General features: G+C 35.1%; 6 protein-coding genes across 7 annotated transcripts; all 6 read right to left on the bottom strand.

Annotated features, from left to right (window-relative positions):
* Nucleotides 1-125: 125 nt before the first annotated feature.
* LOC130996992 (probable disease resistance protein RXW24L) lies at nt 126-18,941 on the bottom strand. Its single transcript, XM_057922273.1, has 4 exons — nt 18,630-18,941; nt 18,154-18,511; nt 16,246-18,000; nt 126-368 (listed from the first exon to the last, which is right to left on the bottom strand). Exons 1-3 carry the CDS (start codon nt 18,939-18,941, stop codon nt 16,262-16,264), a joined length of 2,409 nt encoding a protein of 802 aa, XP_057778256.1. The 3' UTR covers nt 126-368; nt 16,246-16,261.
* On the bottom strand, nt 543-3,035 carry LOC130996994 (probable disease resistance protein At1g58602). The gene is made up of 2 exons (XM_057922275.1): nt 2,432-3,035; nt 543-2,278 (listed from the first exon to the last, which is right to left on the bottom strand). The coding sequence occupies exons 1-2, from the start codon at nt 3,033-3,035 to the stop codon at nt 543-545; spliced, it is 2,340 nt and encodes a 779-aa protein (XP_057778258.1).
* On the bottom strand, nt 3,646-7,082 carry LOC130999706 (probable disease resistance protein RF45). 2 transcript variants are annotated; one of them, XM_057925328.1, is made up of 3 exons: nt 5,795-7,082; nt 3,886-5,641; nt 3,646-3,772 (listed from the first exon to the last, which is right to left on the bottom strand). In XM_057925328.1, exons 1-2 carry the CDS (start codon nt 6,837-6,839, stop codon nt 3,909-3,911), a joined length of 2,778 nt encoding a protein of 925 aa, XP_057781311.1. In that variant the 5' UTR covers nt 6,840-7,082; the 3' UTR covers nt 3,646-3,772; nt 3,886-3,908. The 2 variants fall into 2 exon arrangements, with proteins under 2 accessions (XP_057781311.1, XP_057781310.1); XM_057925327.1 differs by having other exon boundaries at nt 3,646-5,641.
* On the bottom strand, nt 8,139-8,885 carry LOC130996993 (cytochrome P450 71B25-like). The gene is made up of 2 exons (XM_057922274.1): nt 8,637-8,885; nt 8,139-8,438 (listed from the first exon to the last, which is right to left on the bottom strand). Exons 1-2 carry the CDS (start codon nt 8,883-8,885, stop codon nt 8,139-8,141), a joined length of 549 nt encoding a protein of 182 aa, XP_057778257.1.
* Nucleotides 18,942-20,356: 1,415 nt separating the features above from the next.
* Nucleotides 20,357-22,681, bottom strand: LOC130999699 (6,7,8-trihydroxycoumarin synthase-like). Its single transcript, XM_057925316.1, has 2 exons — nt 21,712-22,681; nt 20,357-21,147 (listed from the first exon to the last, which is right to left on the bottom strand). Exons 1-2 carry the CDS (start codon nt 22,609-22,611, stop codon nt 20,536-20,538), a joined length of 1,512 nt encoding a protein of 503 aa, XP_057781299.1. The 5' UTR covers nt 22,612-22,681; the 3' UTR covers nt 20,357-20,535.
* Nucleotides 22,682-23,591: 910 nt separating this feature from the next.
* Nucleotides 23,592-26,050, bottom strand: LOC130999698 (6,7,8-trihydroxycoumarin synthase-like). The gene is made up of 2 exons (XM_057925315.1): nt 25,034-26,050; nt 23,592-24,254 (listed from the first exon to the last, which is right to left on the bottom strand). The coding sequence occupies exons 1-2, from the start codon at nt 25,970-25,972 to the stop codon at nt 23,649-23,651; spliced, it is 1,545 nt and encodes a 514-aa protein (XP_057781298.1). The 5' UTR covers nt 25,973-26,050; the 3' UTR covers nt 23,592-23,648.
* Nucleotides 26,051-27,815: the final 1,765 nt, after the last annotated feature.

Below are 27,815 nucleotides of genomic sequence, written 5' to 3'. Positions count from 1 at the left end.
ATTTCCTTCAACAGTATCTTCAACCTAAGCCAATTTTTCTAATTTTGCTTGCTTAGTACAGTATTCGTATAGTTATATTAAGCAACACAGTTTCAATTTATTGGATTCTAAACAACCAAGCAACAAAAATCACAATTCAAGAACAGAAATAAAGCTTAAATCTCCAGAAGTTACAAGCAAAGGCTCATGGGCCGAAGTCTAGAATAAATTCTCCAGATTAATAATACATAAACAAATATACACATTTATTTGAAAGAAACTGATTACAGCGAGATAAGGTTGCAGAGAAAAGAACGCAAATAATTAAAGAGAAACACTTGGGACATGGAACAACAAGACTGTAGGTCGAAGGGGGGGAGAAAAGTACCCTGCAACCAAAACCAAGACGATACAAGTTTAGAATGCGTCGAGCTTTATAGTTAAAACCTTATCGAGATACCTATCTTTTAGAGAAAAACTAAAATTGAAGCAACAGAATTGGGAATTGAGAATGAGATTGGTGCAAGCATTACCCGGGTGGAGACTAGATTAGTTAGTCATCATCAATAGTTTTGGATGATAATTGAAGGGACATGGCTGACTTTGTGGAAATCCTCTCCTGATGCCGATACCCTCTTCCCCATTTCCGACATTTTAAAAATCTTCAGTTTCCGAAGAGTAGAAATGCCACTCAAACCATCTGGAAGCATCTTCAGACTGGAACAATGACGGATCTCCAATTCAGAGAGAAGGGGCATGGCTCCTGCCTCCACTCTCCACTCCCTCAACTTTGGTAACACCCATAGCCAAAGCATCTTGAGGCGAGGAAAACTGTTTGATGGACACGTCATCTCCTCCCCCACAAATGATTTCCTAAATAAACCCAAATCTATCAAGCAAGGAAGCTTCCCCAGTATCCCCATTGGATCATCCTCAATCTCACATTCATCCAGCCACAACAACGTAAGTCTTGAGCTCATCATGAAGTCACTCCCGCACTCTGCCAGCGCCTTCCCTAACTTAACTTTAATACACAATGAATGAAGATTGGGACATGTGATTACCTTCTTGAGCGTTAACACTCCCTTATTTGTTCCTAACTCGCAACCCTTTTTGATTTCAACCCAACAAAACAGTAACTTTTCCATGAGGGCAATGGCGTCGATGATGGCTGACAAGCTTTCGTTGTCGTATATTTTTGTTGAGAAACTTCGCAGATTTTTCATTCTGTTCATACATTTTAAGTCATGCACTCTACTATCCAAATACAACAGGGTCTCCAACTCAATCACTCCCTCGTCCAATGTCAATCGATAACTTCCAATTTTTTCCTCATCATACTCCGGAAGAAACAAGTGCTTTAAACGTACCATCTCCTTAAAAACATTTGGAACTTCAATATTCATCGAATAAGTTAATTGAAGGGTATCCATGTATACCAAATTCCTTATGGACGACGATAGCGTATCAAATTCACATCTTTCTAAACGCAAACGTCTAAGGTGAACAAGGCTAGTGATTCCTTTCGATAACTTTCTTCCTTCAAATTTGAATCCCACCATAACTAGATCTCTCAGCAATTTGAATTTCTGAAAATCAACGATACCTTGCGGGGGAAACTCAACAACAACACCCGAATCTATGTGATTGAACATTTGAAGAGACCTTAAATGTTCGCTACTATCTTCTCCCCAAGTGAGTGTAAGCTCGTCAGGTTCCACTTGAACTTCTTTCCTGAAATGTATAGCCAAATGCCGTATTTTCCTATGCGAGGAAGCTTTCCCACTTTGATACTCCAAACTCTGCGCACCAAAATCCTCACTTCTCCCCAATTTCAAACATAGTTCTCTTACTACATCATGAAGTTTGCAGCTCGAATATCTTCTTCCAGGTGTGACACCATCGTAAATTTTGACTTGGACGATGGACCTGGAGGCCAACTCACCCAAGTAGAACTCTGCAATTTCCATCAAAGTTTTGTCCTTGTCTCCAATAGAAATCATGCCTTGTATCCACATCATATATAGATTCTCAACATATATATCTTCATCCTCTTGAAATATACCCATATAGAGAAAGCATGACTTCAAATAATAGGGTAGACTTTCATAGCTTAAATTTAGCACTCCATCAATCTCCTTTTCATCTCTATATATGAATTCTTTGACTAACTTCCACTCCATCATCGAATTTGTCTTTCTCAAGACCCCACCGAGTAAACAAACTGCCAACGGCAAATACCCACATTTCTTCACCATTTCTTTCCCAATTTTCTCAACATTCTCTTCCAATGCAAACTCTGCATTGAAAAACAAATGACAATTACTTGAATAGTAACTTTATAACTTAATCATATCCTCTCATCTAATTTGGAACCGATGATGCAAAAAAGAAACTACAAGCAGGTAAATCTAGAATATTATTTGTAGACTAGAAGTCAAATCCAACTAACCTGGAATGTTGGTGTGGGGAAATGCTTTGTTCTTGAGTAGTTCCAAAGCATCTTCCTCTTTTAGAAGCCCAAGTTTGACAGGGCATCCAATCTCCGCGACTTCCCGTTTGCGCGTGGTGATCAAGATTTTGCTCTGCAAACCTTGGACAAGGAAGGGATGCTTGAAGTCATCCCAATCAGAAACTTTCCAAAGATCGTCAAAAACAATCAGACATCGCTTCTCTCTTTGTATCTTGCATAATCGCTCCTTCAACTCCCACTCGCTCAAACTTGTAACGTCCTCCCTTATTTTTGGCCCATCCTTCGTGTTTTGATGCTGTAGCTGCATGAGAACATCCTCCCAAACTGATCGAAAACTCTGACATTGCTGACTAATGCAAACCCACGCGCAAAGATCAAAGCTGGTGCTGTTCTCGTTGTAGAGCTTTTTGGCAATGGTGGTCTTGCCTGATCCCCCCATTCCCCACACTGAAATTACTCGATGCTTTTCGTCTTCCACTAGGAGCTTTTTGGCAATATTTGGGGCATTTTCGTTAATCTTTTGGACCTTAACTCTCTCATTCCATTGCTCAAATAATGGTGAAGGTATATGCTGAATTGGCATTATTAAGAATTTTATGTTTCGTTTTACTATCAGTCTTGACAAACACTTAATTTGTTGACATGGAAAATTGAGTCTATTGTTCGCCCTCTCTCCCTTCAACTGACCATTTCCCTTGTTTTTTTCCTGTCTAAAATTAAATTGAGTTGAAAATTTGAAACATTAATTACAAACCATTAATTGAATTCAAACACAACAGGAATTTGAATACAATTTTTCTTCAACAATGGTAAATTAAACATATATAACCCAATTTTTCAACAAAATCCTTCAACAAAATCTTAATTAAACATGAATACAAACCATTAATTTATGTTGACCGGAAAAGAGTCCAACTAAAGCAGCTTCAAATCCTTCAACAAAATCTTCAACATATATAACCCAATTTTTCTTGCTTAATTAATGGTAAATTAAACCATCAACAACCAATCAACAAAAATCACAATTCAAGAACAAAATTATATAGCTTAAATCTTCAGAGTCGAATCTCACCAAAACAGTACATATGGAACTAAGCAAATTGTGCAGAATCATCAAAATCAAACAGATTAATTAATAATACATGCAATGAAATATGGGCGCCACTATGATCTCAGGCTTCGAGCTGCCCACAAAAGAAATATATACACATTTATTTCAAAATAAGTGATTAAAGCGAAACAAGGTTGCAGAGAAAAGAGTGCAAATAATTAAAGAGAAACGAAACAAGACTGTAGCTCGAAGGGGGGGAGAAAAGTACCCTGCAACCAAGAGAAAGATGATGCAAGCTTTAGAATGGGTCGAGCTTTATTAAAACCTTATCGAGCTTTATTAAAGAATTGCGAATTGAGAATGAGATTGGTGCAAGCATTACCCGGGTGGAGACTAGACTAGTCATTAGTGAAGGATGATAATTGAAGGGACATGGCTGACTTTGTGGAAATCCTCTCCTGTTGCCGATACCCTCTTCCCCATTTCCGCCATTCCAGTAATCTTCAGTTTCCGAAGAGTAGAAATGCCACTCAAACCATCTGGAAGCATCTTCAGACTGGAACAATCATTGATCTCCAACTCATAGAGAAGGGGCATGGCTCCTGCCTCCACTCTCCACTCTCTCAGGTTCGGTAATTTAGATAGCTCAAGCAACTTGAGGCGAGGAAAACTGTTTGATGGACACGTCATCTCCTCCCCCACAAATGATTTCGTCGATAAATACAAATATAACAAGCAAGGAAGCTTCCCCAGTATCCCCATTGGATCATCCTCAATCTCACATTCATATAGGTTCAAAGTTATAAGTTTTGAACTGATGAAGTCACTCCCGCACTCTGCCAGCGCCTTCCCTAACTTAACTTCAATCCACAACTCATGAAGATTGCGACATGTGATTACCTTCTTCAGCATTAACACTCCCTTATTTGTTCCAAACTCGCAACCCTTTTTGATTTCAACCAAAAAATACGATGACTTTTCCATGAGAGCAATGGCGTCGATGTTGGCTGACAAGCTTTCATTGTCGTGTATTTTTGCTTTGAAACTTCGCAGATTCTTCATTCCGTTCATACATTTTAAATCATGCACTCTACTATCCAAATTCCACAGGCTCTCCAACTCAATCACTCCCTCGTCCAATGTCAATCGATAACTTCCAATTTTTTCCTCATCATAATCGGGAAGATACAAGTGCTTTAAACTTACCATCTCCTTAAAAACATTTGGAACTCCAACATTTCTCGAATCACTTAATTCAAGGGTATACATGTATACCAAATTCCTTATGGACGATGGTAGCATATCAAATTCACATCTTTCTAAACGCAAACGTCTGAGGTGAACAAGACTAGCGATTCCTTTCGACAACTTTCTTCCTTCAAATTTGAATCCCACCATAACTAGATCTCTCAGCAATTTGAATTTCTGAAAATCAACAATACCTTGCGGGGGAAACTCAACATTAACACCCAAATCTATGTGATTGAACATTTGAAGAGACCTTAAATGTTCGCTACTATCTTCTCCCCAAGTGAGTGTAAGCTCGTCAGGTTCCACATGAACTTCTTTCCTAAAATGTATAGCCAAATGCCGTATTTTCCTATGCGAGGAAGCTTTCCCACTTTGATACTCCAAACTCTGCACACCAAAATCCTCACTTCTCCCCAATTTCAAACACAGTTCTCTTACTACATCATGAAGTTTGCAGCTCCAATATCTTATTCCAGGTGAGACAGCATCGAGAAATTCAACTTGGACGATGGACCTGGAGGCCAACTCACCCAAGTAGAGCTCTGCAATTTCCATCAAACTTATGTCCTTGTCTCCAATAGAAATCATGCCTTGTGCTATCCACATCTTATATAGATCGTAAACATATATATCTTCATCCTCTTGAAATATACCCATATAGAGAAAGCATGACTTCAAATAATAGGGTAGACTTTCATAGCTTAAATTTAGCACTCCATCAATCTCCTTTTCATCTCTATATATGAATTCTTTGACTAACTTCCACTCCATCATCGAATTTGTCTTTCTCAAGACCCCACCGAGTAAACAAATTGCCAACGGCAAATACCCACATTTCTTCACCATTTCTTTCCCAATTTTCTCAACATTTTCTTCCAATGCAAACTCTGCATTGAAAAACAAATGACAATTACTTGAATAGTAACTTTATAACTTAATCATATCCTCTCATCTAATTTGGAACCGATGATGCAAAAAAGAAACTACAAGCAGGTAAATCTAGAATATTATTTGTAGACTAGAAGTCAAATCCTACTAACCTGGAATGTTGGTGTGGGGAAATGCTTTCTTCTTGAGTAGTTCCAAAGCATCTTCCTCTTTTAGAAACCCAAGTTTGACAGGGCTTCCAATCTCTGCGACTTCCTGTTTGCGCGTGGTGATCAAGATTTTGCTCTGCAAATCTTGGACAAGGAAGGGATGCTTGAGGCCATCCCAATGAGAAGTTTCCCAAAGATCGTCAAAAACAATGAGGCATCGCTTCTCTCTTTGTATCTTGCATAGTCGCTCGTTCAACTCCCACTCGCTCAAACTTGTAACATCCTCCCTTATTTTTGGCCTATCCTTCGTGTTTTGATGCTCTAGCTGCTTGAGAACATCATTCCAAACTGATTGAAAACTCTGACATTGCTGAGTGATGCAAACCCATGCGGAAAGATCATAGCTGGTGCTGTTCTCGTTGTAGAGCTTTTTGGCAATGGTGGTCTTGCCTGATCCCCCCATTCCCCACACTGAAATTACTCGATGCTTTTCGTCTTCCACTAGGAGATGAAGAAGCTGCTTGAGCTCATCCTTCATCCCCACAAAACAGTCTCCGATCTCAAATTCGGGGAAGCTCTTCCTTGCTCTGTTGTTGGCGGACGAGCTTTCCCCTTCATCTGTATTGTTGATGATGCTCTTCTTTATGCCACTTTCTAACATTTCCTTGTTTATCCTTTCAAGTTGGGATTTGATCGGTGAAATCTCCGAGCCTAATTGGTGGATCGACTTGTATTCTTCCAAACTACAGCTACATCTGCGGAGGAGCTGTTTGAGGCCTCGTTTTCTCCTTGAAGTCACTTGATAAGCTGCGTGTCTTTCAATGGCAGCTTCGGCTCTGTACACAAGATCTTTGATCTCCGAGATCCAATTCAAAATGGTTTCGCTTTCATGTCGTCTTCTGTCGGCATCTTTGAGAAGACACTTCATCTCTTTGAGCTGGATCTCGAGCTCCTTCACTTGGTCGCCCACACCATATAAAAACCTTGCTTCTTCCACAAACAAACCGCGCAAGGTTTCTAGAGCAGTCGACACCACTGCTTCTGCCATCGCAACAATTCCAAACTCGAATTTCTTTGGTCAAACTGATTTAGTATTGGTGAGAGTATATAGAGAGGGATAAGGATATGGAAATCGTTGTTGTGAATACAAATTCTTCAATGGAGATTGCAAAGAATTTTGATTTTGGAACAGAGAAATTAGTTCTTGGAGAGTTGTGTGAGGAAAAAGGGAGAGGTTTGACTTTCGTTTGCGGGGAAAAGTGTGAAAGTAGTTTAGCTTATGAGAAAGCACATTAAAAATACTTATTTGATGTCACGACAGCAACTCTTCAGACCATTTCTCAACCACTCCGACGACCAAAACTCAATAATATGGTATAAAAAATGATAAGGTGATTCATCATTAGCTGGCATAATGAATTGTTGTGAGTAATTAAGGCGCTTTAAGCCAATAAGAGTTGATTAATGTTATTAATACAAATAATTAAGCCTATGATATGAACTAAACATCATAAGATGGTAGTTTCCTGTCACATTTTGCTAAGTTCTGACATGACGTTTTAAGAAATGTCTAGAGCTAGCTATGACATGTAAACAAATTAATATTATTCATGACATTTTCTAAGCCAAATATTGAGCACATATCAACAGTAACAAACTCTAGATAACTATGCTGAGGTATGTTTTTGCTTTTTGGTTTTTTAGCTTAATTAGAGATGGCAGATACAATAAGAATTATTATGAGCAGACTTAGATGGTGTTCGGTTCCTTAAAGAAGATAATAGTGAGATATCGTAATATGAGGATTGAATCTTGGCCAAGAAATGGTGTTTTTTTGGATAGTTAACTTTTATATAATTGAACATATGTGGTTTGTCGTTTTACACCAAAAATATACGACAAACAACCGGTGTGCCCTTACTGCGTAGACAATAGCAAGCAAAATCATCTTCCAAGGGATCGGCGAGAATTCTAAACAGCAAAGCAACAAAAGTGACAATTCAAGAAAAGAAATAAAGTTTAAAATCTCGTGTAGAAATTACAAATAAATTAAAGAATTGGGGGCAAACCTCATTAATTAAAACAATGTAAAGAAATCTCTAGTAGAAAAAAGATTCCTTATCAAAACTCTACATCTTAAACTCATAATATTATCATATACTATCAATTATCCATAAATATAATAAGAGATGTCATAATAAAAGTCAAAGACAAAAGAGTATCTTAATTCACACGAATACATTATTGTAAGTCCTGAATTCATTATTAATGTAAAACGATATTAAAATACCTTCAAAGAAGTACCGTAATATCAATTTATTTGATCATTTTGATGAACACAAACACTTCAAACTAAACAAATAATGAACACAAAGTCATGCTTGGTGATATCATGAATATTGCTATTCAAGAACCTCTCAGGCATGAACTCGTCTGGATTTTTCCAATACTTCGGATCTATTATTTGTCTTGGTACAAGCTGTGGAGCTGAAGGGTACAACCTCAATGTCTCCTTAATCACTACTTTCAAATAGGGAAGTTTGGGCATATCACCTTCATCTAATTTACCCTTTTCACCTATCAAATTTCTGATTTCTGCTTGTACTTTTTTCATCACACTGGGTGCTTTTATTAGTGCCTTCATCGTCTAAACGATTGAGATAGTCGTCGTATCAGTTGCACGAATAAAAATATTCTACAAGGAAAAAAAAGTCATCATCGTCATTAATTGGAAGGGGTTTTAAATAACATAATTGTGTATTTGATTAGTGGAGAAGGGCCTCCACAATTTACAAGAACATCTGCGGATGAGCTGTGTGAGGCCTCGTCTTCTCCTTGAACACACTTGATAAGCTGCGTGTCTTTCAATGGCAGCTTCGGCTCTGTACACAAGATCTTTAATCTCTGAGATCCAATTCAAAATGGTTTCATTTTCATGTCGTCGACTGTCGGCATCTTTGAGAAGGCACTTCATCTCTTTGAGCTGGATCTCGATCTCCTTCACTTCATCGCCCACACCATATAAAAACCTTGCTTCTTCCAACAACAAATCGCGCAGGGTTTCTAGAGCAGTCGACACCACTGCTTCTGCCATCGCAACAATTCCAAACTCGAATTTCTTTGGTCAAATTGATTTACTATTGATGAGAGTATATATAGAGAGGAATAAGGATGAGGAACTCGTTGTGGTGAACAGAGAAATTAGGACTTGGAGAGTTGTATGAGAAAAGAGTGAAAGTAGTTTAGCTTCTGAGAAAGCACCAACTCATTATTGTGTTTCTACCTTGTCTTCTTCTTCTTCTTCTTCTTCATTCAATGATTCTCGCCCATTCAATGAAAAGTAGTTAAAGTTCAAACTAAGGAATCAATATTTATCGCTTTAGTTGCTTTTCAGTGTGTCCTTTTGATTTAATAGTATTTGTGCTCTTTACCTTTATTAGTGGAGTGGTCTGAGAAGATAATAAGATGACAATAAAAATAGAATTACAAAACATATATTGTTAATATACGTGGGTTAATTGTCCCTGAATCCACAAAGTTTTACCAAATTTTAAAATTGCACACTATTTTTAAAATCTGCTTCATAATACATCACCTTTACTTATTTTCTGATTTTTCCCACCATGAGTGTTTTCCCTAAATGCGAAATTGACGTGGCATCAGTTGCTGCATTTCTTGGTTTGCTTGCCTGCTTTTGGTTCTCTAGTAAAGGTTGAGTTTTTGTTTCAATAATGATTTTAGCTATTGGGTTGATTATGATTAGTAGTTGGCTAATGAGGGTATATTTTTGTCTAAATTCATTGTATTGCAATGTTAAGTTGCTTTACTTGGAATTATGCCTCATTATCTTAAAACCTTATTACTTAATATTGGGGTTATATTAATAGAGCAACAAGATCAATGAGATAGGTTCCCGCGACAATGGAAGAAGCCGGCCCTTGGATGGGATGATGAGTTTTGGTAATCCTTTTGAACCAGTGATGTATTTTCAATTACATACATTTGTATTCGTCAGTAAAATCGCTGGCCCACTCCGGCGACGTCAGTAGATAAAACGATGAACTATTTGTCCGGAAGGCCATCAATGATCACCGACGACAGCAAAAATTCGTTGGTAAATTTTTTACTGATTATGTGGACACTGACCTCACCGTCGGTGTTCTGTCATATCACACTTTGTCGATCGATCGATTTTCACCGGGCATCGTCGGTGTAGTATATTAATTTTTTTTAATTAGCATTTGGTCTATTTAATTCTATAACTACAGTAAACATCTTTAAAATTTATCGATATATATATTAATAAATTATTAATTTATAGATAAAATTCTAAGGTCCCGAAGTTATTAATTTATAGAAGTTTTATTATAAATTTTTTAAAGATCCAGCGACCATACTGAATTTTCAAACATATACATATCTATTTATTATATGAAAACACAGTTTGTGGCAAAATTGTAATTAAAGAATTAATTAAAGGGTATTTATAAAACTCAACAAATCCCATATATTTTCTCTCTCCTCTCTCAACTCTTTCATCATACGCATTCTTCATTTTTTTATACTCTCTCTCTCTCTCATATTCTCTTTTTCATATTTTGATGATTTTTTTTAAAAATCAAATTTTATTTATAAAAAATATTCTATATATATCTTAAATTAAAGATAAATGCAAGATCTTTGATTTGGTATCAAATAATTATTCAACTCTTTTATTAGTATTCTAATAATATAATTTATTTTCCTACTTATCAATTGAAGCTTTTCTAATAAGATGACATAGGTAAATGAGCTAACTTAGAAAAAATAATTTTATGCATGATTAGCTCATGTTTTAAAAATATATATTGTGATGTGAAAACTCTTTTTTTATTATTTTTTCGTTTCTTTTAATGTGAATGATGTGTTTATTCTATAATTTTAGGGAAGAAAATAAAGTTTTCCATCAAATAGATGGAAAATTAAAAACGATACTTTTCAAAATTATAAAATAAAATTAAGGATCTTTACTGAGTAATTGATGTAGATTATTTTATTTTTTAAGAAAAAATAATTTACATTTACTTATGTTCTAGCTATATTTAATATTTATTTTTTTATTTATTTGATACATCATTTAATTTATTTATTTTTAATAAATTAACATGATTAAATAAAGAAATTTAAAGGCCGCGCCATAGGAGGCTCGAACCCAAGACCTTCGGTTTTAGACATTAACCCCTAATCACTTAACCGATACACACACTACATCGCTTAATTTTGATGCAAAATTATGTTCGCCGTGCATCGCACGGGCGAATGTACTAGTTAAGGTATGATAACAACATATACTCCCTTCGTCCTCATAAAATATATCCAATTTGTCATTTTCGTTCGTCCTCATAAAATGTATCCGGTCTATTTTTGGTAAGTTTTCTATTTACATTAAAGCGGGACCCTTACAGTCCACTCACAAGTCACAACACATTCAACTAATTTATTAAAATTAGTGTCATTTAGAGAGGAATACTTTTTATATGGTTGGAGAAAGTACTTAATTTGATTGGGCTTTTGAGTTGGATTTTATAACATGAAATTGAAGTACTGTTGGGCCTCATAATTTGTGGGTTTAATTTATGTTTATTGGATCTTTTAATTAAGGCGTGGATCCATTTCTTTCATTAGTGGATCTTTGCAATTGGGCTGATATATAGTCGGGCTTCGTTAATAATTACTTGATCACTTATTTATAGTAGGAAAGAGTTTTCAAAGTAAAGAAAACGGTTGAGCTAAATATTCACCAATCATGATTTTAAATCCATCAAATCAAAGCACAACACTACCATTAGTATATTCATGGTAACCAACATGAATATTCCTCAATATAATATTTAGACTTTGAGCTAAGAATTACATATATTCATATTAAGCAACCCAATTTTCAATTTATTGGATGCTAAACATTATCAATACATATTTTTTTTTCTAAATTTCTGAACTCTTAAAAATAGTTGTTTTTAAATATTCCTCAATATAGTATTTAAACTTTTATTTGTTGCAGATAATAAATCCATATTAAATTAGAATTCTGCCAAAAATAAATTATAAAGACACTAGTCCATAAAATAACTTCCTCATAGCAGTGGAAAGGGGTTTTAAGAAATATAATTGTGTGTTTGGTAAGTGGAAAAGGCCCCCCACAATTTAAAAAAAGTTGAGATAGTTAATAAGTTTGTATGGGTACATTATATTAGTGACAATATGTATAAATAAATGGGGAATTTAAGAGTGATGGTTAGTGAGATTATTATCAAAAATGGAGTAGAAAGATGTTATGCGAATAGACGAAAAAGAAAAAAAAAATGAAGGTATTTAATGAGATTATTTCATAGGAATGTATATTTTTTTCTCATGCTTTCTAAGATAGTAATAAACTTTTTCAAAGTTTTGTAAACTCACAATTCAATTGAAGTATTAGTTTTGAAATCTTTAGACAACGCATCAAAGTAGGGATCCTAAAAGATTCTCACATTTGTTGGGACACTATATACCAAGATTATTATACTAGCAAATAACCTCTGCAATTTATTTGGCATTTAAAATGTTATTACTTCATTAATAGACTCAATATTTCTTGAGTCGGGGGTGGAATAAAACTGTGCAGAATCATCAAAATCAAACAGATCATGGCTGACAAACTTTCGTTGTCGTGTATTTTTGTTGAGAAATTTCTCAGATTCTTCATTTTGTTCATACATTTTAATTCATGCACTCTACTATCCAACCCCAACAGACTCTCCAACTCAACCACTCCCTCGTCCAATGTTAATTGATAACTTCCAATTTTTTTCTCATCATAATTGGGAAGAGCCAAGTGTTTTAAACGTAGCATCTCCTTAAAAACGTTAGGAACTTCAATATTTCTTGAACAACTTAAATGAAGGGTATCCATGTATACCAAATTCCTTATGGACGACGGTAGCTTATCAAATTCACATCTTGCTAAACGCAAACATCTAAGGTGAACAAGATTAGTGATTCCTTTCGGTAACTTCCTTCCTGAAAATTTGAATCCTTCCATAACTAGATCTCTAAGTAATTTGAATTTCTGAAAATCAAAGATACTTTGCAGGGAAACTCAACAGCAACACGCAAACTGAAGTGATTGAATATTTGAAGAGACCTTAGTTGCTAGCATCTTCTCCAAGCCCGTCAGGTTCCAGTTCGACTTCTCTTCTGAAATGGATAGCCAAATGTCGTATTTTCATATGTTAGGAAGCTTCACTTAATAAGGTATTAAGTTTTCCAGTTTGATACTTCAAACTCAGCACACCAAAATCCTCCATTTTCCCCAATTTCAAATATACTTCTCTTACTACATCATGAAGTTTGCAGCTCAAATATTTTATTGTAGGTGTGACACCATCGTAAATTTCGACTATGAGATCATGCCTTGTGCTATCCATCAACTATATAGATCGTCAACATCTATATCTTCATCCTCTTCAAATAAACCCATATAGAGAAAGTAAGGCTTCAAATAATAGGGTAGACTTTCATAGCTTAAATTTAGCACTCCATCAATCTCACTTTCATCTCTATATATGTGTTTTTTGATATCCTTATTTACCAACTCCCATTCCATCATCGAATTTTTCTTCCTCAAGACCCCACCGAGTAAACAAATTGTTAACGGCAAATACCCACATTTCTGCACCATTTCTTTCCCAATTTTCTCAAAAAACTTTGCCTCTTCCAACAACAAATCACGCAAGGTTTCTAGAGCAGTCGACACCACTGCTTCTGCCATTGCAATGATCTGGGGGAAGCTCAGATATCTTTGGTCTAATTGATTGGTGGAACACTCTTGATTTGCTAATTTGGTGGATCCCACGGTTGCTGAAATCCAGCGTGGGCTGGACACTCTCAACAATGGTTGAGTTCCAGCTCTCGCTGGCTTCTTGGCCGCGGGCGCTGGAACTCAGCGCTCGCTTAAAACTTCATGGATTTCAATTCTCGTGGTTCTTGGGCGAATTTCGTCGTGTGTATTTTTTGGATGAAATCCATGAAAGTCATTCCGGATTTTAAGTCAATGGAATAACGAATACACCTAGATTTGTATGGATTTTAAAAAGTCTGGAACAAATACACGCAGATTTATATGGACTTTTAAAAGTCTTGAACGAATACACCCAGATTTCTGCAGACTTTTAAAAGTCTTGAACGAATACACCCAGACTTTTAAAATCCATAGAAATCCATCAAATTCCAGAACGAATACACCCCCCTTAGTAAATAGTTAGAATATGTGTATAAAATGAAGAAATTGATCTTATTAAGAGCAAACGCATGGTAAATGAGGAAGACCCTCCACAAAAGCGGGAGGTTCATTTATCCCAAACTTCCACATTAGAAAAATCACAAGCATATATATTAAACTCAATCTCTCACCAACACACAACAACTCACTTGATGTTAAAATGGATCATCAATATTCTCGACTATATTTAATTTCTCGACATCATGATATTATGCCATTTTTTTTTCAAATGGGTTAAATTTGCATATGAGTTAATCAGATTGGGCTTTTGATTTCGGTTTTATAACATGAAATTGATGTGCTGTTGGGCCTGATAGTTTACGGGCTGAATTTCTGTTTGTTGGGTCTTTTAATTAAGGTATGGATCCATTTTTTTCAAAGTGGATCGAAGATGAAAGAGATAAGGTTTCAAAGAAAGAAAACAGAGAAAGAAATTGGGTTGGGCTCATATTTGTTATTGGGCTGATAAGTGGTTGGGCTTCAACCACGAGAACGCGGCGAATCGAAATAGAAACAAAATGGAAATCACACGCACTTGAAATTACGTGGTTCGATCCAGAATGGATCTTCGTACATAGGGGTGTTCGCGGTTTGGTTTGATGCGGTTTGGCATCAAAACCAAACCAATTAAACCATAAAATACAGTTTTATAGTAATATTTTGAAACCAAACCAAACCGTATTAATATTAAAACCAAACCAAACCAAACTGTATTAATGCAGTTTGATGCGGTTTGGTTTGCGATTTATTTATATTTTTTATTTTTATATTTTAGAGTAATAAAAAATCAAACATCTAAGGTCTTCAAAATTAATAAAAATAAAATAACATTGAAGAAAATGATAAAAAAAAAAGTTAGTACATACTAAAAAGACATTTAATATGCATCAAAACTAAATCTTAAGCATGTCTTTTCTCCATATTATTCATGTTTATCGAGGTTCTAGCATCCATCTAAACAAATAAATTAGGGGTTAAGAATTAAGTTTAAGAAAAGTAAGCTTATTGTGTGATGATATGTAATTAAAGACTTTAACGGATAGGAATATTATATAATTTTATTAAACTTTCAAAATATACTTGAATAATAATAATAATAATAATAATAATAATAATAATAATAATAATAATAATAATAATAATAATAATAATAATAATAATAATTGGTTTAAATATATTACGGTTTACGGTTTGGTCTATAATTTTAAAAAACTAAATCTAAACCATAAACCATATTTTTGCAAAAATATAAACCATACCATATTTTTCAAACCGTAAACAAAACCAAACCACATAAATACGGTTTGGTTTGATTTGATTTACGGTTTAAACCAAATTATGAACACCCCTATTTGTATACGGGTGGTGGACGTCGTATACGACCAAATAATTCATACAATTTCTACTACGAACATGTTAGCTTTATCATTAATCAGCCATATTCCAACAATTACGGATTTGAGGAACCAATTGACTTTAATCCAATTAAATCTTAAGTTGATCAGGCTTAAATAAAATCGGAATTAACTCTAAACGTAAGGAATAAATCTAAATCAATAGAAATCAATTATATGAACAATTAATAAGTCTCACAGATATTAAATCGGTATTTCATTATTCTCATCTAATTAAGAATTTAACTACTTATAAGTAAACTATAAACAATCAAATAAATTAAAGCAAACATGAAATAAGCAAATACGAAACTAACGAAATAAACTAAATTAAAAAGTAAACTAATCTTCAAGGAAACATTTCATCTCTTTGAGCTGAATCTCGAGCTCCCTCACTTGGTCACCCACACCATATAAAAACCTTGCTTCTTCCACCAACAAATCGCGCAAGGTTTCTAGAGCAGTCGACACCACTGCTTCTGCCATCGCAACAATTCCAGACTCGATCGATCGATTTACTATTGGTGAGAGTATATAGAGAGAGGAATAAGGATATGGAACTCGTTGTGGTGAATACAAATTCTTCAATCGAGATTGCGAAGAATTTGGATTGTGAAACAGAGTATTTCCTCTATGAGAAAAGAGTAACTTTGTGAGAAAGCACATAATCTTGATTATTTCCTCTTGTTTTGTTTAGTAGGGACCACCTGGTGATTCATTCAATTATACTAATTCTGTTTGAGAATGAGTGCAAGCATTACCTGGGTGGAGACTAGACTAGTCATCGTCTCGGATGATAATTGAAGGGACATGGCTGACTTTGTGGAAATCCTCTCCTGATGCCGATACCCTCTTCCCCAATTCCGGCATATCAATAATTTCTAGTTCCCGAAGAGTAGAAATGCCACTCAATCCCTCTGGAAGCATCTTCAGACTTAAACACTCATCTATCTCTAAATGATAGAGAAGGGGCATGGCTCCTGCCTCCACTCTCCACTCCCTTAACTTTGGTAACTGTGTTAGGTCAAGCTTCTTGAGGCGAGGGAAACTGTTTGATGGACACGCCATCTCCTCCCCCACAAATGATTTCGTCCATAAATACAACTCTATCAAGCAAGGAAGGTTCCCCAGTATCCCCATTGGATCATCCTCAATCTCACATTCTGACAGGACCAAACATATAAGTTTTGAACTGATGAAGTCACTCCCGCACTCTGCCAGCGCCTTCCCTAACTTAACTTCAATCCACAAGATATGAAGATTGGGACAAGTGATTACCTTCTTCAGCGTTAACACTCCCTTATTTGTTCCTAACTCGCAACCCTCTTTGATTTCAACCGAACAAGACAGTAACTTTTCCATGAGAGCAATGGCGTCGATGTTGGCTGACAAGCTTTCATTGTCGTGTATTTTTGTTTTGAAACGTCGCAGATTCTTCATTCTGTTCATACATTTTAGTTCATGCACTCTACTATCCAAATCCCACAGGGTCTCCAACTCAATCACTCCCTCGTCCAATGTCAATCGATAATTTCCAATTTTTTTCTCATCATAATCAGGAAGAAACAAGTGTTTTAAACGTAGCATCTCCTTAAAAACATTTGGAACTCCAACATTCATCGAATTAGTTAAATCAAGGGTATCCATGTATACCAAATTCCTTATGGACGATGGTAGCTTATCAAACTCACATCTTTTTAAATACAAACGTCTAAGGTGAACAAGACTAGCGATTCCTTTCGATAACTTTCTTCCTTCAAATTTGAATCCCACCATAACTAGATCTCTTAGCAATTTGAATTTCTGAAAATCAACGATACCTTGCGGGGGAAACTCAACATCAACACCCGAATTTATGTGATTGAACATTCGAAGAGACCTTAAATGTTCGCTACTATCTTCTCCCCAAGTGACTGTAAGCTCGTCAGGTTCCACTTGAACTTCTTTCCTGAAATATATAGCCAAATGCCGTATTTTCCTATGCGAGGAAGCTTTCCCACTTTGATACTCCAAACTCTGCGCACCAAAATCCTCACTTCTACCCAATTTCAAACACAGTTCTCTTACTACATCATGAAGTTTGCAGCTCGAATATCTATTTCCAGGTGTGACACCATCGTAAATTTCGACTTGGACGATGGACCTGGAGGCCAACTCACCCAAGTAGAGCTCTGCAATTTCCATCAAAGTTTTGTCCTTGTCTCCAATACAAATCATGCCTTGTGCTATCCACATCATATATAGATCGTCAACACCTATATCTTCATCCTCTTGAAATATACCCATATAGAGAAAGCATGACTTCAAATAATAGGGTAGACTTTCATAGCTTAAATTTAGCACTCCATCAATCTCCTTTTCATCTCTATATATGAATTCTTTGACTAACTTCCACTCCATCATCGAATTTGTCTTTCTCAAGACCCCACCGAGTAAACAAATTGCCAACGGCAAATACCCACATTTCTTCACCATTTCTTTCCCAATTTTCTCAACATTTTCTTCCAATGCAAACCCTGCATTGAAAAACAAATGACAATTACTTGAATAGTAACTTTATAACTTAATCATATCCTCTCATCTAATTTGGAACCGATGATGCAAAAAAGAAACTACAAGCAGGTAAATCTAGAATATTATTTGTAGACTAGAAGTCAAATCCTACTAACCTGGAATGTTTGTGTGGGGAAATGCTTTCTTCTTGAGTAGTTCCACAGCATCTTCCTCTTTTAGAAACCCAAGTTTGACAGGGCATCCAATCTCCGCGACTTCCTGTTCGCGCGTGGTGATCAAGATTTTGCTCTGCAAATCTTGGACAAGGAAGGGATGCTTGAAGCCATCCCAATGAGAAGTTTCCCAAAGATCGTCAAAAACAATGAGGCATCGCTTCTCTTTTTGTATCTTGCATAGTCGCTCCTTCAACTCCCACTCGCTCAAACTTGTAACATCCTCCCTTATTTTTGGCCCATCCTTCGTGTTTTGGCCTATTCCTTGCTCTGTTGTTGGCGGACGAGCTTTCCCCTTCATCTGTATTGTTGATGATGCTCTTCTTTATGCCACTTTCTAACATTTCCTTGTTTATCCTTTCAAGTCGGGATTTGATCGGTGAAATCTCCGAGCCTAATTGGTGGATCGACTTGTATACTTCCAAACTACAGCTACATCTGCGGAGGAGCTGTTTGAGGCCTTGTTTTCTCCTTGAAGTCACTTGATAAGCTGCGTGTCTTTCAATGGCAGCTTCGGCTCTGTACACAAGATCTTTGATCTCCGAGATCCAATTCAAAATTATTTTGCTTTCATGTCGTCTTCTGTCGGCATCTTTCAGAAGACACTTCATCTCTTTGAGCTGGATCTCGAGCTCCTTCACTTGGTCACCCACACCAGATAAAAATTTTACTTCTTCCTTCAACAAATCGCGCAAGGTTTCTAGAGCCATCGACACCACTGCTTCTGCCATTGCAACAATTTGAGGGAATTCAAGCTCAGATTTCTTTGGCTTAATTGATTGGTGGAACAGTGTTGATTTGGTAGTAGTGAGAGTGAAGGAAATTAGTGAAGGAAAAAGGATAAGGAGCATGTGGTAGTAATTGTGGGGATGGTGGGTACAACTACCCTTCACCAATAGTCAATACATATTAAATCATTTGTCGGTACACCAAAAGTATATTATACCGACAAAATAGTTAAAAGGTTGTATAAAGTGAAAAAATAATAAATTAAAGTTAATTTGTTGTTTACTCCTCCTTTCGTTCACCAAAATATGATTTAATTTAGTATTTTGGTCTGTTCCTAAAAATATGTTACTTATAACTTATTTTTAGCAATTACTTGACTAACTTGTGGGCTCCTTTCCTACTCACTAACTTAATTAACTTTTTTTCATTTTTAAAAATTTATAGACCTTTTCTCCACTCATTAAATAAATAATACAAGTTTTCTTAAAACTTGTGTCATCATCCTTTAGGCCATATTTTCGTTGACGGAGGGAGTAATTTTTAAATGATTTGTTAGATATTTTTTTTAAAAATATTTAGTGTGAAAGAGATTGATAATATCAGAAAAGAATGTGTACAAAAATATGTGACTGTATAACTTATTTTTAGCAATTATTTGACTAACTTGTGGGCCCCTTATTTACTCACTAACTTAATTAACTTTTTCCATTGTTTTAAATTTATAGACCCTTTCTCCACTCATTAAATTCACGTGAAACAAGTCAAATTAAATACTACTAAGATTCGTGATTAGTCACGATTGTACGAAAAAGATGGATGTTGATGGCAGAAGAATTTTAAAATTAATAAAACTCAACAAATTTAGTGATTTTTAATTGATTTGGTGTTTTAAAACTCGTACATTCGTGTAAGAGAAGTTGTGTTGGTCGATATCTATGCAAATTATTGGCCGAGTTGGCAGGAATTGATAGCATTTCTATTACTTCTAAGACACCTATTATCTTAAGACAATAAAAAAAATATATAAATAATATTTTTTTAATAACTATATATATAATAATGAGAAATTAAGTTTCCAAACAATTAATTCAAAATATGTATATATATATATATATATATATATATATATATATATATATATATATATATACATTTTGAACATAGCTTATTGCAAAATTACATGTGTCCCACAAGTTAAATATTTCACAAAATTAAAATGATAGCTGCATCATTTTAATTTGGATTGAACCAAAGACCCAACCTCTCACAAAGAAGAGTATTTAGGTGTCTCAATATATCACTTGAACTAGATTTCGTTGGCTACATGAATTATATATCCTTAAGTACTCACTTCGTTTTCGAATAAGTGTCTCCAGTCGTTAAAAATGTATATCAAGAAAGTAGACAAATATACTCATTTTACCCTAATAATTTTTATTTTATTATAAATATTATAAATTGATAAATCAATAATAGGATACAACATTACATAAACATTGTAGGACATAGCATCCGAACTAATATCCTTTTTATTGTTTACAAGAACATTACCCACACACTAAATAAACACCATAAACTTTACAAAACACACACTAATTAAAAACCATAAATTTTAGGCACAAGTAGTAGGGCATTTTTCTTATGCACAACAGGTCCATGCGTTGGATTTGTATCCACATCTTCTACATGAATTCCTTTAGGCAATTCCCAATCAAAACAATAGAGCAAATTTGCAACCATAAGCTCCATTGACAAATGTCCCATATTCATGCCGGGGCACATTCTTCGCCCCGACCCGAATGGAATGAGCCCGAAATCTTGCCCCTTGAAGTCAATATTACTATTCAAGAATCTCTCGGGAATAAACTCATCCGGATTTTTCCAGTACTCGGGATCTCTCCCTACAGCGTACGCGTTAACATAAACCCTCGTTTTGGGCGCGATTTCGTAGCCGTCTAGAATGCTTGTCTCCATTGATTCTCTTGGTACGAGTAATGGTCCTGGAGGGTACATTCTAAAAGTCTCATTTATTACTGCTTTTAGATATGGAAGTTTGGGCAAATCATCTTCATCTACTTTGCCCTTTTCTCCTACCAAACTTCTGATTTCATTTTGCAGTTTCTTCATAACTTTGGGAGCTTTGATTAGAGCTGTCATCGTCCAAATAGTTGAAGCTGGAATTGTTTCTGATGAAGCTGAAATCATATCCTACAAAATGTTTACCAATATCAGAAATTTTCACGTGTGTAACAATTAAAAGGATACTACAATACCTTTAATTTATTTTTCCAGCAAAGTTCTTCATTTGTGATCTGTGGTGGATCTAGAATTTGTATTCCTTTTTTATTTAAAAAAAAAAAAAAGAGGATCAATAATAGGGATTTTCCCCCTTGATGACTCAAACCCGCGGCCTATTGATTAGAGGAAAAACGTCTTACCAACTGAGTTGCGCTTCGTTGTTCTAGAATTTTTATTCTAGTATGTCATGAATTGCTACTGAGATCAATGATTTTATAAACTACATAAAAATCGACTTCAATTTGTTCTTTTTCTCTATAACTTCAAATAATTAATAAAAATATATATCGAGCGTAGATTTTTATGTAATTTATGAAATTAATAATCGCAAAAATAATTCATGATGTATTAGGATCAAAATAAATCTATAAAACAAAAAAGATAGCCCTAACATATAAATTAACCGTAAGCTGTGCTCACATAAAGTATGTGACATAACGGTTTCATGAATCAATTAAGTAAAACAAAGCTCACCATTAGAAGGGCTTTGATGTTATCCCAAGTGAGATGAGTGGAAGAAGACTTGTCTTCTATAAGCTTTATCAACACACTAAGCATATCCTTCTCCTTCTCCTCCTCCTCCACCTCCACCCTCGCCCTCGAATCGAGGCGCTCGTCGATGAGCTCTTGATAGAAAGAATCCATGTCCTTGCACATCCTATCAGCATCTCTCATTTTCCCACTGATTTTATCCACCCAACTCAACGCCGGAAAGTAATCGGAAACAAAGAAAGCCGTCATGAGCGCGTCGAATCCTCTCACAATCCGGCCATATCTCCTCGCCTCCGATCCGCCCTCCTCGTACCTCTTCCCAAAACAAATTGCGCTTGCCAAGCGGCTGGCGGCGGCCATGGTCGCCTCGCTCAAATTCACGGCTCGATTATCGGAGCAAGAGCTTCGAATCTTGGTGATCATGCGAGAGATCTCCTCTTCGCGAAGGGGGCGAAAGGATTGAACTTTTTTAGGGTTTAAGAGGTGAATGTGTGTCACCTTCTTCATCTCCCTCCACCTCTCGTTGTATGGTGTGAAGACTAAATCGGAGCTGTTGTAGGATAGTTTCTGCTGCACTAGTAATTTGGGCCTACTGCAAAATGATGAATCTTGAATTTTCAACACTTGTTTGGCTAGTTTTGATGAGGAGATTACTACGAGAGGAGTGGAGCCTAGTTTCATGTGGATTATCGGGCCGTATTTTCTTGAGACCTGGTGGAGGTAGATGTGTGGGTCCGCGGCCCCCGCGAGCTGGTGGAGGTTTCCGATTAACGGCAGCGGGGGCGGGCCCGGTGGTAGAGTGGTTTTTGCCTGATGTTTGGTTTTATAGAGGATGTAAAGGAGCAAGATTATTGGGAGAGTTATTGAGAGTAGAAGTATCATTGTGAGTGAATTTTTTGAAGGATAATTGGATGTGTTGGATTTGATCTGTGCTTGTTTTCTTGATCCAACATTTATAATGCTTTTTTTTTTTTTTTTTTTTACCTACTTTGTAATATTAGTACTTAATAATTGCATTACAATTAATTATATAGTGTGGATATTGACATATCATGACTCATGAGCAAGACTTGATAGATAGCCATTTGTTGTATATGTTTCATGTGACATAATTAACTTGTTCATGCACATATAATTGAATAATGGAAACTTCTTTTGCCATATATACTTTTAAAATTTGACATATTGTGTAGAAGCAATGGGCAAATCTATTGATCATGAAAACGATCACGAAAGGTTCCATATAAGAACTACCATTTTCGTCAGACCAAAATAACACTATAATATTGAGTATATATATAAAGTCATTAAAAAGGTAGAAGTTTCACCCTTCATGCGATCTGACCGAGGTGATGCGTTCACCATAGATTTATCTACATAAAGAGAGAAAGAATCATATGATATCCAAACATAGGTAGTATATATGTATACACAAGAAATGCATGCTATTAATAATAATGCATATGTTGAACTAAAAAAAAGCTATCATTATTTTTATTTTTATTTTTATTTTTTGCAAAATTCTCACTTAATTATAATCCTCAATATTATCAATATTGTCATTAATGGGCCCGCCACTTAACCACATTAATCAATTTAAAACTACCATAAAAGTTGTGCTTTAATTCCACTCACAACACACTAAATCAATTTATCAAAACTCGTATAATTCTCAAATGTGTATGCATTTTGTGGACGAATCGAACTATATTTTTATTTTTGCAATGAATAATTATAAAATAGTGAAATGTGACACAATAAAATATGGGACATGAGATCTCATTTGTAACATCATACCTGACGTAACTCACGTAAGCACCCTAGTGAGCACCTTCTAGTTACTACATCCATGAATCATCATCTCAAAATCAACAATATTACTTGTTCATGCTAAGTGTGCAGGATTACATTATTCCGAACTAAACATCATAATTTTTAGGCACAACAAGAAGCGGAGTTTTCTTCTGCATGGCGAGGCCAGGCGACGGAGTCGTATCCACGTCATCTGCCTGGATTCCGATGGGCAATCCCCAGTCGAAACTATAGAGTAGATTTGCAAGTGTGAGCTCCACATTTAGAAGCCCCATAGCCATTCCGGGGCACATTCTTCGCCCCGCTCCAAACGGTAGAAACTCAAAATCTTTCCCTTTTACGTTGTTCAAGAACCTCTCAGGCACGAACTCATCTGGATTCTCCCAGTACTCGGGATCTCTTGCAATTGCCCACGCGTTCACAAAAACCATTGTTTTTGGTTGAATTTGGTAGCCCTCTAGGGTGCATCTCTCTATTGTTTCTCTAGGTATAAGCAGTGGAGCAGGAGGGTACAACCTCATGCTTTCATTCACTACTGCTCTTAGATACGGAAGTTTAGGCAAATCATCTTCATCTACTTTGCCCTTTTCTCCTACTAAACTTCTGATTTCATTTTGCAATTTCTCCTTAATATTGTTGGGTGATTTCATTAGAGCTGTCATCGTCCAAATAATTACGGATGAACTTGTTTCTGCTCCAGCTATAAATATATCCTACAAAGAGATGGTCAAACCAAATTATTATTTCTACGAGAGTGTCAAAGCTCACAAATTTTTCACTATAAGGTTTAATATAAAATAAGAATTAATATAGTGTATGTCTCAAAAATAAAAAGAATTGATATAGAGTAACAATTTAAAAAGAAATTTACAAGTTAATTAAAATTTTGGTGTATAGTAATAAAACTACATTGAAGCATGCATGCATGCATTTACTCGTAGTACTCCTCATGCTTTGAAATACTTGATTCCTAATTACTAGCAACCACAAAAAAAAAAAAAAAAATAGCAACCACAAAAATTTCTCTCTCTCCAAATAAAATACAATATTAACTAGAAATATGTGCTAAAGCTTGCTAGAAACAAACAATATCTACATAATATACTCTTTTCGTCTTACAAAAATATGAATCAGGATCTGATTCGTGTTGGATTTTAATTAATTAAATTATAATAAAAGAAACCAATTCGAAGTCTGGGCAGAATCAGGATCTGAAAAAATCAAAATCCAGATTCGAATTCCAAACTTTTGAAAATCCAAATCCTAAAAGCTAGATTTTTTTTAAAAAATTAAAAGAGAATTAATAATGATTCTCCCTTTACTACATCATCAATTCATCACACAATATTTCCTATATTGCATTTATGGATCATCTCCACATTAATAAAAATAAAAAAATTAACAAATTTTGTTAATGAAAATTCAAGAAAGTGGTAAAAAAAATCACATAATAATAATAAAAACCTATGAGCAAAATTAAATTCAATCATACCATTAGCATGGCTTTAATGTTATCCCATCCAAAATCAATGGAAGGAATCTTGTGTTGCAGTTTGAGCTGAATCAACACATCAAGAACATCACCATCCTCTTCTTCCACTTCCTTCACTCTTTTCTGATCAAGATGCTCGTCGATGAGCTCCTGATAAAACGAATCCATCTTCTTCACCGCGGAATCGAGCCTCCCGATCATTCCGGTGAGCTTATCCACCCAGCCGAAGGCCGGAAAGTAATCCGACACGTAGAAAGCCACGGCCACGGCCTGAACTTCTTCTAGAAGCTCATCGAACCTTCTAGGACATTCCTTGCCGAAGGCAATCTTGCATATCAAGTTAATGCCGAGTGAGACAGCCATCTCACTCATATTCACAGCTCGATTTTCATCGGAAGCTTCCCGAATCTTCGAGATCATACGAGAGATCTGGTCTTCGCGGATGGGGCGAAAGGATTGGACTTTCTTAGGGCTTAGGAGATGAATGGTTGTGATTTTTCTCATCTCCTTGCAATACTCATTGTATGGTGAGAAGATTATGTCGGAGTTGTTGTAGGAAATTTTTTGCTGCCCTAGGGATTTTGGCCGGCTGCAAAATTTTGAATCTTGATTTTTCAAAACTTCTTTGGCTAAGTTTGGTGAGGAAACTACTAGGAGAGGAATTGGACCTAATTTCATGTGGATAATGGGACCATATTTTTTGGTGAGTTGGTGGAGGTAGAGGTGAAGGTTTGGGGCGGCGGCGAGGTGGTGGAGGTTTCCGATCAACGGCAGGGGCGGCGGGCCCGGTGGGAGATGAGGGGTTTTTGTTTTGTGGAGAAGATAACAGATCAAGATTATTGGGAGAGTTATTGAGAATAGGAGTATCATTGTGATTTGTTCTTCTTTCAACAAATCGCGCAAGGTTTCTAGAGCCATCGACACCACTGCTTCTGCCATTGCAACAATTTGAGGGAATTCAAGCTCAGATTTCTTTGGCTTAATTGATTGGTGGAACAGTGTTGATTTGGTAGTGGTGAGAGTGAAGGAGAAAGGATAAGGAGCATGTGGTCGTAATTGTGGGGATGGTGGGTACAACTACCCTTCCAAATGGGATCATCTGTCCCAAAATATAGTGTGTATCACGTGTGCCACTGTTTATTTCTTTATGTTTTTAAATTATTTTTTATTCAATTTTAATTTATTATGGTTTTATATAATATAAAGATAATTAACAAGGGTTCATTCATCCATTTAGGGTTTATAATTATTTTTTTATATTTATTTGAATTAATAATAGATTATTTGGGTTCATTAATTCAAAGTTAGGGTATATAATTTTTTAAATTTTAATTTTTCAATGATAAATACTAATTAGAGTTTATAATATAATAATAATTTTTATTTTTATAAAAAATAATTTATAAAATGGATCATCAATATTCTCGACATCGTCTTCCTCGACTATATTTAATTTCTCGATATCATCATATGATGTGATTTTTTTCAAATGGATTAAATTTGCATAAGCCTTGTAATTTGTGACATCATCAGATTGGGGCTTTTGAGTTTGATTTTGTAACATGAAATTAAAGTAGTGTTAAGCCTTGTAATTTGTGGGCCGAATTTATGTTTGTTGGATCTCTTAATTAAAGAATGGGTCCATTTTAGAGGGAGTGGAGAAGAGGGAAAGAAATTGGGCTGGACTCATCTTTGCAATTGGGCTGATAAATGAAAGTATGACTACTTCTGCAGCACCTATTTTACTTAGGGTACGTTTATTTTGATTGTAAAAGATGAAAAAATATTATATTTTTCTTATATTTTTTATTATATATATTTACTAGAGATGAAAAGATAAAAAAATGTTAAAAAAATATTTTCACACCCCTACTATAGGATAATATAATCCAACATTAAAGTATAATGGAGTGAAAAGAAGCAGCCAGAAAAAATATTCCACCATATCCGGAGAAAATTTTCCACCATACTAAGGGCTTCTCCAATGGTACACCAAAACCCATTTTGGTGTGCCAAATCCTCTCCAATGCTACACCAAACCCAAACCCAAAATGGGTTTGGGGCCACCATTTGAATAGTGTTACACCAAATTTGGTGTAACACTATTCACTACACCAAAAGCCTTTAATTAATTTTAAGAAGTTCAAATTAACCCCAATTCTTGCTAGATATTATTTTGTTAATTTAGTAGGTTTAAATGATTAGAATGAAAGTTAATTATTTTTTGTTAATTTCGTAGGTTTATAATAATAATAATAATAATAATAATAATAATAATAATAATAATAATAATAATAATAATAATAATAATAATAATTTGGTTGAGAATAATTTAGTTGAAAATAGAGTTTTAATTTGCAACAATAAAATAGATTAATTTTTAATTACATGACATATTAAAATGTATAATACAAGAATATTTAAAATAATATTAATAAGGAATAGAGATGCTCACTTCGACCTTCGGAATGAATTAATTGAGCATTTGTGGGAAGAATATACTAATTCCGTGTCTTGAATTTTATGTGGATGTTGGTTTATTTGTTGTATTTTATTTTCAAGTTATGTAATATTTAATGAATTTTAATGAATTTTATTTTGAAGTTTAGTTTTTTTTTGTTTCTTATTTAATATAATAATAATAATAAAATTAATTTCCGTATACTATTTATTTTAATATGAAATTGTTAATTAAAAATTTGGGGCAAATGTATAATTTAAAAGAAATATATAGGTATGATTGAAGAAGTATAAAAAGTAGAGGCATTTGCAAAAATGTCCT

Source organism: Salvia miltiorrhiza, chromosome 8 (assembly GCF_028751815.1).
Source record: "Salvia miltiorrhiza cultivar Shanhuang (shh) chromosome 8, IMPLAD_Smil_shh, whole genome shotgun sequence".
NCBI lineage: Eukaryota > Viridiplantae > Streptophyta > Magnoliopsida > Lamiales > Lamiaceae > Salvia > Salvia miltiorrhiza.
The sequence above is the reverse complement of the archived record's forward strand: the minus strand, read 5'-3'. Positions and strand labels throughout refer to the sequence as shown.